Source organism: Corythoichthys intestinalis, chromosome 7 (assembly GCF_030265065.1).
Source record: "Corythoichthys intestinalis isolate RoL2023-P3 chromosome 7, ASM3026506v1, whole genome shotgun sequence".
Classification (NCBI taxonomy): Eukaryota; Metazoa; Chordata; class Actinopteri; order Syngnathiformes; family Syngnathidae; genus Corythoichthys; species Corythoichthys intestinalis.
In genome coordinates this window covers 39,041,239-39,057,964 of record NC_080401.1, presented here as the reverse complement: position 1 = coordinate 39,057,964, position 16,726 = coordinate 39,041,239, and the positions used below count along the sequence as shown (strand labels likewise).

The 16,726-nt window shown below is 38.6% G+C and overlaps 1 protein-coding gene across 1 annotated transcript in view; it reads left to right on the top strand.

Annotated features, from left to right (window-relative positions):
• Nucleotides 1-1,303, top strand: part of safb (scaffold attachment factor B) — a 30,124-nt gene extending 28,821 nt beyond the window's left edge. Inside the window, exons 18-19 of the mRNA XM_057841543.1 lie at nucleotides 591-677; nucleotides 773-1,303. Of these exons, the coding sequence (XP_057697526.1) occupies nucleotides 591-677; nucleotides 773-881 (196 nt within the window). The 3' untranslated portion in view covers nucleotides 882-1,303. The remainder of the gene's footprint in view (nucleotides 1-590; nucleotides 678-772) is intronic.
• The last annotated feature ends 15,423 nt before the right edge of the window (nucleotides 1,304-16,726 follow it).

The following is a 16,726-nucleotide window of genomic DNA, read 5'->3' as shown; positions in this document are numbered from 1 at the left end:
GTTTGAAGCAGGAAGTAGTGAGGGATCACTGTATATATTTTAAATATACAACCGTGCAGAATGGAAAATCTTAATAAATTGAATTGCACTGTAAACAGAAGTGCATACACCCACCTACTGTACAAGTGTGCAGAACCCGTTTGAAGACTCACTGCTCTCACTGTTTTTTAGTGGTCAATATCTTGTTCACCTGGCTAATCTTGCTTGTTCTCGTGTTGCTCCCTCTAGTGCTCAATAAAGGCAAAGTTGCACAGTGCTTATTCAATGTGCTGGAGGCATAAAAACGAAACTATCAATTCATACTGAGAGAAAAACAAAATGTTTAACGCAGGCAACATTTGAAAGGTAGTGGAGTAAAAAGTACAAATAGGTGCTGTAAAATGTAGTAAATAGTTACCACTTCATATTTGTACTCAAGTACAGGTTAGGCCTGCACAATATATCGTTTACCCCTTTTAAACATCCTGATACAACCGCTTCAAGCAGGCCTGGCGTTCCGCTTTTGTGTCAAAATTCAAACTGTTGTAAATTTGTTTTTTTGAATGTCCACACTGTGTATTCCTCATTTGTAAAGATAAAAATTGTTGCAGGGACGGAGGCCGAGACTGGGACTCTGGTCGAAAGATGGATGGTGACCGGCCGTGGCAAGGCATGGGTGGACGCGGAGGCATGGGAGGGTTAGTTGCGCCGATTCGTTATGCTTTTTATGCCGTTCGTTTTATTACTTGATACAGTTGGATGGTTAAAAACATGTGTTTTTGTGTGTTATCAGTCGTGGAGGCTTCATGAATTCTTCCCAGTCTCTCTCAAACGCGCTCAACCGACAAAACCAAACGATGCAAGGCGGAGCGCAGGGCGGAGCCTTCAATCGACGATTCTGAAATGTCTTTTGGAAACCACAGTAATAATCCACAAAGGAAGGATTTAACGTTTTTTGTGAATTTTTATTCTTTTGGTCAGGATTTTTCCCCTGATACAATTCTGTTTCCGAGTCATAGTGGTCACTGGTGTGTTGTAAATGTTTTATAGACACATGGTTGACGGACCTAACCCTCACCCACATTTCATGCTCAGCTCATCACTTTTGTGTTGCTTTAAAGCTGTGCCAATTTTCCCTTTTTTTTATATATATATAAGCAGCTCGTCAGAAAATATGAATTATTTCCTGGAGAAATGTTTTCTTAAAAGCATGGTACATCTAAACTGCAACTCTTCTAAGCCTGTTTATTATTGTTTCAATCCCACCTAATGTTTAAAGTCATTCTTGATTGTGTGTGACTGGTAATAAAGGAAGAGTAACAAAGCTGCTTATTTTATCCAACTTTCCCTCCACGGGTCTTGACTGCAATACCACTGAATCACATCAGGGTTAACTATCTAAACCAGTGTTTTTTTTGGGGCAACGATTTTAATTTTCGTCTTAGCCTTATGGCCGAAAATAGTTATTAGTCTTAGTCATATTTTAGTCATTTCAAAATGTGTTTAGTTTGTCAACGAACAGTCAAATTTTGTCTAGTTTTAGTTGACAATTCTCAATGTTTTTTGTCTATAAACTTCAAATGTTTTAGTCCATGAATAAATAAAAGGTTTCCAACAATTTCGAGTGAACATGACAGATGAGCACATAACAGTCGCGTCCACAAGGATATCACCATTTACTGGTCCTTTTCAAAAAATTAGCATATTGTGATAAAACTCATTATTTCCTGTTATGTACTGATAAACATTACTTCCATATATTTTAGATTCATTGCACACAACTGAAGTAGTTCAAGTCTTTTGTTTTAATATTGATGATTTTGGCAAAAAAGTCAAGAAAAACCAAAAGTCCATATCTCAAAAAATTAGCATATCATGAAAAGGTACTCTAAAGAAGCTACTAAAATCATCTGAATCAACGAATTAACTCAAAACCCCTGCGAAAGATTCCTGAAGCTTTTAAAAACTCTCAGCCTCTGTCATTACTCAAAACTGCAATCATGGGCAAGACTGCCGACCTGACTGCTGTCCAGAAGGCCGCCATTGACACCCTCTAGCAAGAGGCTAAGACACAGAAATTTCTGAGCAAATAGGCTGTTCCCAGAGTGCTGTATCAAGGCACCTCAGTGGGAAGGAAAAAGTGTGGCAGGGGAAACTATACAACCAGAAGAGGTGACCGCACCCTGAAAAAGATGATGGAGAAGGGCTGATTCCAGACCTTGGGGACCTGCAGAAACACTGGACTGAGTCTTGAGTAGAAACATCCAGAGCCACCGTGCACAGGCGTGTGCTTGAAATGGGCTTCAGGTGCCACATTCCCCAGGTCAAGCCACTTTTGAACCTGAAACAGTGGCAGAAACGCCTGACCTGGGCTACAGAGAAGCAGCACTGGACTGTTGGCTCAGTGGTCCAAAGTACTTTTTTCAGATGAAAGCAAATTTTGCATGTCATTTGGAAATCAAGGTGCCAGAGTTTGGAGGAAGACTGGGGAGAAGGAAATGCCAAAATGCCTGAAGTTCCAGTGTCAAGTACCCACAGTCAGTGATGGTCTGGGGTGCCATGTCAGCTGCTGGTGTTGGTCTCCTGTTGTTTTATCAAGGGTAGGATCAATGCAGCTAGCTACCAGGAGATTTTGGAGCACTTCATGCATCCATCTGCTGAAGTTATGCAAATTTTTTGAGATAGGGATTTTTGTTCTTGACTTTTTTTGCCGAAATCAATATTAAAACAAAAGGCTGGAACTACTTCAGTTGTGTTAAATGAATCTAAAATATATGAATGTCTAATGTTTATCAGTACATTACAGAAAATGACCTTAATCACAGTATGCTATTTTTTTGAGAAGGACTAGTACATGATGATACACAGAGCAGGAAAACATTTGCAATGAAATGAAATACTAACGCGAATGCTATGCTAAGGCTGCAAGTTAGTTTAGCGTTTGATGATCACCCAGCACAGGCCTACAAAGGCTAAAGCAACATGGCATATCTGGCCAAGATAAGAGCAAAACCTACCAACCAGCTCCTGACACGTTTCACAAAAGCCGGTCAGTCTTTTATATGGCGGAAAACACCCAGGTGACTTGGAAGTTCCGCTCTGAGACCCCCAATTTGGCCAAATTTCAAAATTATCCGATATGCATGTGTGATACATCATTGGAAAGCTTCAAATCTCAGTTTTCTGGGGGAAGAAATTTTTTGGACAGGAGGGCTTTTTTTCTTAAGTTTTTTAAACAGCAAAACCCTATCTGGAGGTGAGAGCACGCGAGAGCAGAATTACAGACGCCATGACTTTCATGAGATATTATCGCGTACTTACCTCTTTTCGATCCAAAAACTCCATGTCGCATGTATCACTGATTGTCAAGACACAGCTGTGAATGGCCACAGCTGGATTTTTGGGGGATTTTATGGGTGAAACATGGTAATACAACAAGGGTTGCAATGCAGAAATCGCAGACATCAAGGAGTGGTTAAGATTTTCTTTTTCGTATATTTATAAACTTTTTTTTTTCCCTCAATTTTTCTTTGTTTGGATCGATTATCATCTAACATATCGGGGGAATTGCGACAGTAACAAAAAAAATACAATTTAGCGATAGTTATGAGGTAGATATCCGTGACTTTTTTACAGACGCCATTTTTTTCATTGTGACGTCATTTGTTTAAAAGTTTAAAATATGCGTGTGAATCATTTTTAGTCTTTTTTTTTTTTTTTTTTTTTTTAAACATTAGACATCAATTAATGATTATAAGCTAAAAATGACAGACATTTTGAATAATGAATATAATTGTTTTCATGGCTGGGTTAAAACAACGATTGCGCAACGTCTAAACGGGGGTTTCCAGGGTAAAATGGGCAAATTAAAAATTGTTCGGTGGCTTCATGCGCCATGAATCTGCTATGGCAGCATATAGACATATTGTTCAATCAAACAGAACAGTTGTTTTGGCTTAAAATACAGCAGTTTCTTTTAAAGAGGAGTGCAAGAGCAGATACTGCTTTTTCAGTCTTGTCTGTGTTTTCCGCCATTAACATATTTGATGTGAAAGATGTACCAAGTAATGTAAGGTAATAACGTCTAGAACAGGGGTCCCCAACCTTTTTTGCACCACGGACCGGTGTTATTTGGGTCTTTTTTTTTTCCACGGACCGGTGTTCTGACAAATTTTGCAACCCATCAAAAATTGCAACGATGCGGTTCTGCGCATGCGCGTAACGTTAAACATAGCCGCAAAATGCGCAAATGCAGCGATTCCAAAGTAAACACTACACATTTTCTTGAAAGAAAGGAATATTAACTTACGTTGGATCATGGAAGGACTTGTAGAAAAGTTCTCCTCAGATTCATCCTGCCATGTAAGCTTCACACAACAGCTGCACACCGCGCTCACCATTAACGACTTCGCCTTGTCGTTAAACATTAATTAAGAAGCCCGCTTCACAAAGATACGATGTTGGAAATTGTAGCAAGGTTTTCAACGCTCTTGTCGCGATGTCAGGATATTCCAGAATGACTTTAATCCAGAACCTCGGTAGAGTTGTTGTCTCAAATGTACGTTTAATAAGGTCGCCGTCATTTGCGATCTCTCGGTTTAGTCACAAACGGGTCACGAATCCGCTCCTTCGCAGTTCGTGGGTCTTCGAGGTTGTAGGCTCGTCAGGTGCCCTTTTCGCTGTAAAAATATCCTTTTCGCCGTAAAAATATTTCCAAAGACGTCTGTTTTCCTTTTATCTTTGCTCGTGTGGGGGCTAATTATTTCCGGGAACAAAATGTGCTGCGCCGCGGCCTAGTAATACGCTATTATCGAGGACAAGCGCACATAGATATATTATATACACAAACAAGATGTACTGCTAGCAGTCCAATCAATGGACTTCTATGACAACTATGTAATCTATCCCGTAGTATTATGTCTAGAGTAGACAGATATATTGGTGTGTTAAGCAGGGGCACAGGGTTAATTCGGCCAGAATGCGGTCATTATTAAATTATTTTTTCTTTGCGGCCGGTTGCAAATGCGCCACGGACCGGTACCGGTCCGCGGCCCGGCAGATGGGGACCCCTGGTCTAGAACATGAAAAGTAAGTTACTTTGCTGAGGAACTAATTACTCTTACAATGAGGTGAGTTACTAAATTACTTTTTTAAAGCAAGATTAACAACACTGCTTGATTGTGAAAACACCTTCCCCTAATCAGGGGTGAAAGTGGGCTAGAACGGTCAGGAACGCAGTTCCGGTATAAAATTCAGGGCTGGAACGCAATTCCGGTATAATATTCAGGGCCGGAACACTGTTCCAGTACACGGTGCTTTGATTCCGAAAATATGACGGCAACTCTCAAAACGCGATGTAAAAAAAAAAGCCACACATGCTAAGCTGCCACACATGCTTTTCATCTCCAAGAAGAAAACAATCTACCAACATCAGATTTACATAAGTGTTAACAACAAACATAATAAAGTGCTTGTGTAGCGTCATCCATTTCCACTAAATATTTATCGTTTATTTTATTCCACGGACGGCATGGAGGTTTCCCCAGCTGCTGCAGTTATCTGAGTCTGACGATGATGAGTAACGTCAATATGAGAATGCACGCAGTAAAGCAAAACGCCTGGACTCATTTGTCCGTTCTATTGGCTGACATACTGATATGTGATCAGCAGAGATAGTTAGCTCTGATTGGTTCAAATGTTCATGTTTTCTGGAACAGCAAAAAAATAGTTTGTTGAATTGATGCGACAAAAAAAGGGCAATGCAACAGAAAATTGATGTAATCATTAACCATTTCTTGCCAAATATATCATATTCATACACTTAGAATTTAATGATTTTGAAACTAATTCAGAATTTTGAAATATCTTTCCTCAAAAAAATAATGGATCCAAGTCAACTCATGCATTTGCAGGTTCCATGAGAAAAAAAAACAGGATTTAGCAACGGTTATAGATATTAGAGCACTTATTACACATATTACTTTTTTTTTCTTTTTTACAAATTTGAAAAAAAGGTTTCATTAAGAGCTTATTTTTTAAATTTTGTGATTTTCTGACTATTGGTTCATATTGCAGGCATGAAAGGGTTAAGAGCAGGGAAAGATTTGAGGCTTATTTATCATATTTAGTTTTATTTGCTCTGATGGGGAGGTTCAGAACATCTTAGCTGTCATTTTGCACTTTGGACTTGTATGTATTTATGTTAGGTGACTTATTCATTTCCTTATGATTTAAAAAAAAAAAAAAAAAAAGTCAATGTTTACGCCGTCTTCAAAATATATTCCATTTTACTCTGCATAATATGAGTCATTTGTACTTATTTTTCTGAATGTATGTTACTTTAAAAAAAAAAGTAAAAGTAAATGTTTACATTAACTTCAATTTTAATATATATCCTATGTTATTAGGTAGTTAAAATTGAGTTGTAGCATTTAGTATGTGAGGAAATGAGGGAAAATAAAAATTAGGAGATGGAGGTTGGGGTTATTGCTGTTTTGTTAACTTTAATTTTGCAAATCATTGAAAAAAATATAAAAAAACATTTGAATGAAAATCAGTTTTTGTATGTCTTATAGAAATAACTGTGCTAAAACAGTTTTCTTTGCATTTCAGTAGTTTTAGGAGGTTTGACACACACACACACACCTCCCAAAAAATGAAAATAAATAAATAAACAAAATTTTCTGACTCCGTGGCGACCTTCACGTCGGGGAGTTCCGGCAAGAAATTCTAGCCACTTTCACCCCTGCCCCTAATTCAATAGAAGTTTCAATTTATTTTAACCTGTGCTAACGCATTTATTTAATGTGCACTAGGAGGCGCCCTTTGCTAACGAATGAACATGGACTCACAACGACGTTTTGAGGTTACAACCGGCACTTGGTGTAGGAATACATCGTGCCTTCACATACTGGTATTTAGAATATACTATATGAAAATATGGAGTATACTTGCTGGTAAGACTCACTTTAATTCGACATGACAGCTAATGTAAGACTGAGGCCCCCAAATTGCACAGGGTGAAAAAAAAAATGAAATCCATGCTCTGTGAGATCCTTTACCTCAAATCATGCCTTGCTGCATTTTTATTTAGAGCGCTGTGATTTTTATTGTTGTCGTATTTATCACTTTTCGTTCTTAAATTTTTTTAATATCACACAGACAACCGAATGAAATATAAAATGCAGTTTCTAAATTCTTAATCTACAAGGGGGAACAAATTACAAATCTAACTGGCCCTATGTGGACAACTCTCTGGGACTGATTGGAAAAATGAATTCTGCTGTCAACCAGAAAACCCTGAAGAAGAACGCCCAGCCATCAGTTTGTACCCTTAAACCAGTCATGTCCAAAGTCCGGCCCGGGGGCCAAATGCGGCCCGTGGTCAAATTTCATCCGGCCCCTAGCCTCTGTCATAAAATCAATAACGTCTGGCCCGCACACAGACTTCATAAATTGGTTAGGAGTACTGCTACCATCATATGCAGTAGCTTACACACGAAATGCTGCTCCTCATTTACCCTCTAAAAGGCAGCAGCACTCTAAACAACATTACCCCATGTTACCCTTTACTTGCAATTTTCTAAAATGGCGACAATCAACCAAAAAAAAGAAAGTTGACTGTGATGGCAGATGCCTAAAGGATAGGTGGAACTTGGACTATTTCTTCACTAATATACGCAACAACTGTGTTTGCCTCATTTGCAAAGAGACAGTCTGCGTTTTTAAAGAGTTCTATGTGAGGCGATATTCCCAAGCAAGACACGCTGACATGTATGACAAGATTACAGGGAAGATGCGCAGCAAGAAATTGAAGCAACATGAAGTTAGTTTAATTTCACAGCAACAGTATTTCGCTAGAGCCCAAGAGTCGAAAGAGAACGCCACAAAAGCTAGTTGCGAGATTGTTAAAATTATTAATTAAAAATTTTCTTTTAAAAAAAGCAAATGTGACACACAGAATGGCTTGCTAAAATTTGCTTAAATATATTGTTCTACGTAAAGGACACCAGTCAAGGTCAGCCCCCCACATTTTTACCACACCGAATCTGGCCCCCTTTGCAAAAAGTTTGGACACCCCTGCCTTAAACCATAGGCGGAGTTTGACTTTTGGGGAAGGGGGGGGGCACAACATGTTGATGACCCTGAAACGCAGTGTCAGCAATAAAATTAATTAACAAGAATATATATAATAATAAGTTGAAAATAAGCGTTTTTTTTTTGTTTCCCATCATTTTTGAGGGGAATTATAAATCAATCTGCTTAGGACAACTATACTTTTCGCCAAGATCGTCATCCATTGAATATGGTACGCCCGGGCGTGTTCTGTCAAATTTTGCGCCTCATCAGAAATTGCAACTTTGCGTTAAAAATGGCAGCGAATACAGTGGTTACAAAGTAAACACTATAAACTTTCTTTAAATAAAGGAATATTTACTTAAGTTTCATCATGGACGGACAAGTAGAAAAGTTCTCCTCAGACACATCCTGCCATGTTAGCTGCACACAACTGCACGCCTCTTCACCGTGTAGTTAAGCATTAATTTACACCATATTCGTGTTGAACATGTATGTTTACAATGTTACTTGTTTATTTAGCACCTATGGATAACATTGAGAGACCAACTGAGTGTAAAAGAGGGGTTATTCACCGCCACAACAGCTTTGGGAGAAAAATATTATAAGGGTGCAAAATTTTTCAGAACACCGGCGGTGGCTCTGTTGTACAATTAGCATCTTTAGTGGGGCAAATTGAAACTCAGCTCATCATTTTGGCAGTGCTTTCTGGATTTTCATGGGCCACATTTTAAATCCTGTGTTCTTGCTCAGTAGTTGTTGTCGCTTTTGAAACCTTAGGTTTGAAAAAATTACTATATCCATCTTGCCTCTTCGTTCCTCAGGTGGTTTTGGCTAAGCAAAGCACATGACCGTCTATGGTGCTAGTTTGTTACTTTGTATTTGCGGGTTTCTTGATTAAAACAACTTACTGAAAGAGTTGACGTTTTTTACTGACAGATCTTTAGTTACAGAACAAAAGAGCGGCATCAACATTAACGGTCCTCTGGCAGGCTTTTTATCAGCTGTCTCGAGCTCGCTGCGTATCTTTGACTTCAGTGTGCTGTGATGAGCAGACATTACTAATCAAACAGGTGGATACGATTTCCTCATATCATCACAATAGTGACATGATCAGTTCCAAAAATAATTTTTACACATTAATTTTTTTTTTTTTTTTCATTTCATTCATTTTTGTTTTATTGCTTTACAACTTTTATAGACATTTTTTTACCGGAAATTTCTTAATTTTAAAATCATATATAGAAAAGTAAATTACATGCAATGACACTTTTTGGCCACTGGGGGGAAGGCCCCCCCTTAAAGAGGTTACGACAGGAGAAAAAAAGTCTTAAATAGCATTATTATGTGAATTAGAATCATATTTTGAGACGATTCGACTATATACAACAATTTAGCAAAACACAGATGATGAGAAATTAGTCTTTTAATCTGCCGGTTAGCCACGCCTACCATTATAGAGCTCTAGCGTCCCCAACAGGTGGATGACTTCAGCGGGAGACTGGGCTCATCGGTTTTACTATCCAGCACATTGAGGGGGAATTATTCAGAACGAGGAAAACGCAACGAAGAGAGCCGCAAAATGTCATTGTTTCTGTCTCTCTACTCCAATATTTTTACAGGATATTTTTTTTATCCAAGTATTTTTCGCCAATAGCTAAATAAATGGCTTGAGAAGGACTAGTCAGCCCGTCGAGGGGGAACTATTCACAACGAGAAAAACGCGACGAAGAGAGCTGCAAAATGTCATTGTTTCTGTCTCTTCAATATTTTTACAGGATATTCTTTTTATCCAAGTATTTTTCCCACTTGCTAAATAAATGGCATGGTCATTACAAATAAGTCTTTTGCTAAATGGAATATGAAATAATAAAAATGCACTTATTCAGGACGACATGGCAAAATTACTCCATAATGGTCAAAACTGTCAACTTCACCTTTACTGTCGCACCTCCCGAACGATATTTTATGACACCTAAATCGGACATATGTCATTTCCCTTCCCCGACTTCGGAGAATGTAAACAAGCCAAGAGGCGTGACAGCTAGCCGACATGCTAACCCAAACCGAGTGATGTTTCAAAGTCTTCGAAGCGGAAAATCACACATAACCAGCCCGGATTATTTGTCATGACGACTGGGTTGTCGATTGTCTTTGCGGATCGGCAAACCACCCGGCGGAGAGCAATTTACAGCTTGTTCCCCGGAAGAGGGCGGCTGCAGTTGTTGTGCAGCTAACGTGCAGCTAACGTGCATGAGGAGAGCTTTTTACATGCCTATTAATAATGAAACGTAAGTAGTCCTTTAGTTAAAGAAAGCTTGTAGTGTTTACTTTGTAATCGCTGTATTCGTATTTGACATAATACAAAACAAGATGTTTACTCACTTCCTCGTAAGTCCAATGGTCCCACAGTAGTAGGGCTTGTTTTGGCCAATATCCACGGTGAATGGGAACCTTTTGAAACTCCAAAAAGGCGTACACGCCTCTCCCTTATACAGCAAGATTTTTCTGCAGCCGTTTGGCTGGCGTGATGCGAAAAATAAATGTATTAATCCGCAAAATCAGCTGAATCCTTAGTCCTCATACACAACAGTACGGCTGTATAGTGAAGAGGACGCCTTCATCCGTACACGTCACAGCGCCCTCCTCCTCAATGCAAGACCGAAGCCGGAAGTCACTTATTTTCATGGCGCGGGATTAAAAAAAACTAAATAAATATAGCGATCGCTTCCACACACATCCAAGCGGTCCATATCATTCAGGAGCATAAAATACCGCGTGTATTATGGAATAAACATGCTTTTTCGTGTCACATGCACTTTAAATTCCGCTTATGCCTTAAACCCAAGAGTTCTTGAATTATGCAGCAGGACAACAACCAAAAACAGCAGGTCCATCTCTCAATGGCTCAAAAAATGTTTTGGCGGGGCCAAGTCCAAGTCTAGGTTTAAATATATTCATCAGACTGATGAATAGCTGATCTATTGACTACTTATCCATATTAGTGTGTTTTATTATTTTCAAATTTCCTTTAACAAGTCCCTACTCTTTTCGTGTGTACTTTTCTTTATATTTTAGAGATATTTTCTTAACTTGTAAACCCACCTGCTTGGAAGTCGTATTTTGTAATATTGTTGTTATGTTTGATACGGTTTTGTCTACTATGTGATGCAGTGGCGGTTCTAGGATTTTTCTGAAATGGGCCAAGAAGGAGCTACAGTACATGTAACCCTCGGGCCAAGTGTTGTGTCCATTTTTGTTCAATGTTTGTTTTGATCAACAAGGAAATACGCACATTATCCTGCATATGGCTGTAAAAACTGTTGGTCTGTGCAGCAAATTTTTTTATTTGTGCCGCGCCGCAACGGTTCTGTAGATCTCATGCTTTGAATTTGTAGTGATGACGTCTGGCAGCCACCATCTACGGCGGAACGGAACCGCAATAGTGCCGTTCGTTTGTGCTTAGTTTGTGCATATTTGTACTATAAAAATCTTCGCTTGTGCTTTCGTTTCATAGATGGTAACATATTAATTTTGAGTGACGATCTCACTCGCAGCCATTTCCTATCCTAATGCTGCATTCGAGGAAGGTGGATAGTAGGACTTATCCCACTCGGATGCATAAACGAAGCACAAACGATCGATACTATTTTTAGCCATTTATAATCAAAATGCGGTGCTGGTTGACCTCAGAGTGAACTATAAAAAAAAAAAAGTAAATATTTCAAAAATAGAGACGTCCCGATCCGATCACGTGATAGGAAATTGGGCCGATCGCGCCATTTTTCACAGGATCGAAATCTGCATTGGGCATTGGGTTTAATTAAAGAAATATTCATTGCTGGCCAAAAGTATTGGCACCCCTGCAATTCTGTCAGATGATGCTAAATTTCTACCAGAAAATGATTGCAATTACCAATGCTTTGGTAGTAATATCTTCATTTATTTTGCTTGCAATGATAAAACACAAAAGAGAAAAGATTTTTTTTTTTTTTTTTTTCAAATCATTATCATTTTACACAAAACTCCAAAAATGTTCTCTGTATCAACAGATTCTCAAAATCAGGTGACTTGGAAACGGACTCCTGCACAAAAATATGCAATCGGGAACCTACTCAAAAATGATAGCACAAACAAAACTCTATACAGTCCCTAACAAAAGTCTTGATGCTTATCCATTTTGTAGAAACAATTAATATTACCTGACTTTTAATAATGCATGACTGAAGTTCCTAACGGAATAATAAAGTTCTTTGAAGTTGAAGTAAATCCAGTTGAGAAGCTTTGGTCTAACAAACGAGCAGTTCATTATGGGGCGCCGTTTGTAAAGCAGTACATGCTGAAAATTACGACATTTTCTCACTTTTAGCGCCACACAGTGTTTAAAATGTGGTGTAAAATCTTTTGAGTCACTTCTTTTGCACATTTAAAACATTATTTAGCAACTTAAATATTTTATAAATAAGAAGTTTTGGACCTGATTGTTTAAATCCAGAACTAAATACTTAATTTAAATCTTAAATTTATGTCCTGCACCCTAAATGTTAACTCTGGAAACGGTTGGAACTAAATATTTAGCTTAATATGCAAATTCACATGACTGGAGACTGGAAGTAACAAAATAAAAGCTGGCGCACACAAAATACTTTTTAAATAGTTTCTCCTAAATGTGAATTTTAGCTATATATTGTTATAATCACAATGACTCATGTCCAAGAGCCGACCGACTGCCACCGTTGAGTAGGTTTTATTCATTTTTAATCAACGTAAACAGACAGTCTGAGTTGCTCCAGCTTTTATTTTGTTACTTCTGGTCTCCAGTCACGTGAATTTGCATATTAAGCTAAATATTTAGTTCCAACTGTTTCCAGATTTAACATTTAGGATATAGGACATAAATTTATGATTAAAATGAAATATTTAGTTCTGGATTGAAACATTCAGGTCTAAAACTTCTTATTAAAAGCTAAATATTTAAGTTGCTAAATTAAGTGTAAATGTGCAAAAAAAGTGACTCTAAAAATTTCAAACCATTTTAAACACTGTATGGCGCTCTATGTGAGAAAATGATGTTGTAATTTTTAGCATGTACTGCTTTACAAATTGTGCCCCATAGTTCGTGCTTGTCAATCAATCCAACATGGCAGAGTTTAGACAATTCTGCAATAAAGATAAAGATGCAAAAATACAGGAAACCAGAAGTAGACACTTTTTCACAGCACTCCTTTTCACGATACTGTATGTTGTCCATGTTTTTTCAGCATTTGTGTATACAACGCTCAATGTCAAGTAATATTTAAACCAGGGTTCACTAAATCCAGACCTCGGTGCCACTTTTCCTGTCGTGTTTTCCACGTCTCTCACCCTTAACACACCTGAATCAAATGATTCAGGCATGAAAATCTCCCACCTTTCGGCGAAATTCGCCGTTTTGAAGTCAAAAAGGGCGACCTACGTGAATTGCGTAGATCCGAGGAGAAATTCTTTTTGGGAGGGGGGGGGGTCGGGAGGTTTTATTTAATTATTATTATCATCATGTGATTAACTTAGTACGTAAACTGAGCACTTAAGAACACTTGCGTTGAACACTGCCAGAGCTAGCCAAATCTCCCATGAAAAAAAATAGCTCCCGTTAAATTGGCGTCAAGCTTCTGTATTTAGCGGTAATATAAACGAAGAAACACACTGTTAAGTCAAATTAAGCGGCATGCTCTCGGATGGAGGGGGCGCCTCACATCGCTCCCGTCGTCCGCCGGAGACGCGTTATTTTCGGCTTGGATTTGAGCTGACGGCCGGTGTCGGCACAACAGCGGCCCGACGAGTGGTGGGAATGAGTCCTGCTGCTTAAAGCTTTTCAGAAATACAGGGACCCCTCGTTTTTCGCGGTTAATGGGGACCAGAACCCGCCGCAATAAGTGAAAACCGCGAAGTAGTGCCCCAACCCCCCCCCCCCCCCCCCCCCCCATTTTTTTGTGCGTGTTCAATGCATTTATTCAGATTTTACATTGGAAAAAAGATACATATATATATATATAAGACATGTTTTTCACTTTTTTCACCAAAGTATTTATACATGGTTTTCAAGCACTTCAAAATGTAAGAATTATAAGTTTTAAACATGTTACTGCCCCACCGAATTATTTTTAAACAAGAATAAAGTAGTTAGAAAATGCTTGGCTTTATTAAAAGCTTCATAGTGAGTCTACTCAAACCCTCTCAGGCTTTGGTAAACGGTGATTGGCACATGTGCAAAGTTTTTCTTTTTATATATATTTTTTTGTTTGAAGCAACTTATTTGATTGAATAATAAAGACACAAATGTCCTAGCCAAAATGTGGCCCAAATGCAAAACATTACTTAAATGGAAAAATTTGTTTCAATCAAGAAAAATAGTTTTCAAATGCTTTTTTTTGTCTCAAATTTATTATTGCAATCAAAAACATTTTTTTTTATTGAAGCTACTTTTTGGGATTAAAATTATATACTGTATTTTGATTGAAGCAACTTTGTTTTTGATAGAAGTAACTTTGTTTTTTGATTGAATAATAAAAACACAAATCTAACTCCATCGTTATTGAGTGAGAAAGAAATTAAGAAAGCTTTAAAACTAAAAGCCACCGGGGAGTCTGTTTGTTTTTTTAAATATTTATATTTGATTACATAGACATGCGTCGTAGAGAAGGGAGATTGAGGGATAAAAAAAAAGGAGTTAGATGAGGCTGCTAAAGGCAGTGGATACCTCATCAGCTGGGTGAATAGCAGACCTGGTAAGAACAAGTTTGCAAGGATAGTCAGGTATTAAATCCAATTATAAACACAATTACAATGTTATTTTTCTACAAGATTTTTATGTCATTGCTTTATTAATCATTAGGTGCTAGAGTTGTTAAGTATGGATAATAATGAAATAATAGTTTTAAGAAAACTGTGCTGTTGGTGGCTCAGTGACCATCTGATGTGGTTTGTTCTCAGATGAACAAGTTGAGGAAGGAAGTTTTGATGCAGAGGTTGAAGGAAGAAGAGAGGCAGACTGACTGAGTCACAGCCAGAAAGTGTTGATGACAGTTTTGATTTCTATTCACTGTTGCCCCCTCCCAATTAAAGTATGTCACAGTCGCAGCCAATTATTATCTAAAGCTGGTTAAAATTGAAGTTATGTTGTTTTAAGGTGTATTAAATACTTGTTCATGTGCCCCTTTTGATCTACGAGCACCCACCCCTCCACCGGTCTCTGCATGGCCCTGCTGAAACACAGTGTGGGTCGACAGAGCTCAATATTTTGTCGGGGTGTACAATACAGTGTACTGGAATATATTTCCTCCACACCCTTCTCACCTTTTTAACCCCTGACCCATTTTCATGCCTGATGATTATGTCATCAGCAACCTCTCCAGAAGCCTGATAATGATCCTGATTATTTTGATTCAGGTTTGTTGGAGGAGGGAGACACAGAGGCGTAGCAAGGGTCCCCGGGGGCCCCAGGCAACATGGGGCCCTTTGAGCATGTGCAAGTAAGGGAGACAGTTGGACTTGGAGCAATAGCATATTTATAAAAGTCTAATAACGCCTCGCTCTCATAGAGCGCTTTTTAGGACACTCAAAGTGCCCCCCCTCCCAATTGCATTATTCATTCACTTCACACTATCCTTAATTATTTACACACATTTGCTCTAATAAACAAAATGTACTTCAGATTAATATAATTATTGTGCTTAGTACACATACCTTCACACATACCGTATTGTACTGACTAGCTGGTAAGTTATATTGCTTTTACTTAATAGGGATAACATTCTGGCACAGAAGTGAATCATGCAACATCTTATCAGTTTGGCTGATCAGTGTGTATGGTGATTCTAAACACTGATTTAATGTTCTAGGTAACATCTTTATGTATGAAGAAACGCTGAAGAAGAAGAAATGCTGCAATGCTGTTAGCAAACGCCAACAAGCTAGTTACAACAAGTCAAGGCAGTTAATTGGTTTAGGACATAAAAATACTACTACTACTACTACTAGTCTGCAGTGCTTCGACTACATTAAGACATAAAACTACAGTAACATAGTACACTCACCGCTGTCTTGCTTCCTTTTCTCCTCTTCTGCTTTTTTTCCTTTCTTTTTTCATTTCCAGACGGATAACTTCTCTTCATTTTGCCAATTAAAAAAAGGCCCGATTGCCGCCCACTCTCACTCTGAGTCACGTGACACACATACATATTTGCACAGTAAAATGAACACGAAGGTGGTGGTGGTGGTGGGGGGGGGTTCGAGTGCGCGCTGCGTGCGGTCATCTTGGCCATAAAAGTGGCAAAAACTAAGCACTTTACACTTATTTGGCTGTACAACATCATTTTAAGATGCTAAACTAACACCTTCCCTCTTAAAGCAAATGTGCAATGCGAATATAATGTAAAGAACGCTCTCCTCAACGCAGCGAGAACGAGTGGGATCAACCAGCCAACGTAACAGGAAAAACACGAAACGGTCGCGCTGATAACGGCTCTAACTTATCATAAGAACTTTATGGCATGAAGAGGAAATACTTACATTCGTTCATGGACGCACAGATTAATCCTCTAACAGGTGGGGTGGCGGTCCTCTGCTCGAAATGCGCACCTTACGCTTACGCCTATTCTCGTTCTCAGAATATGCAGCGCTTGTGACATAG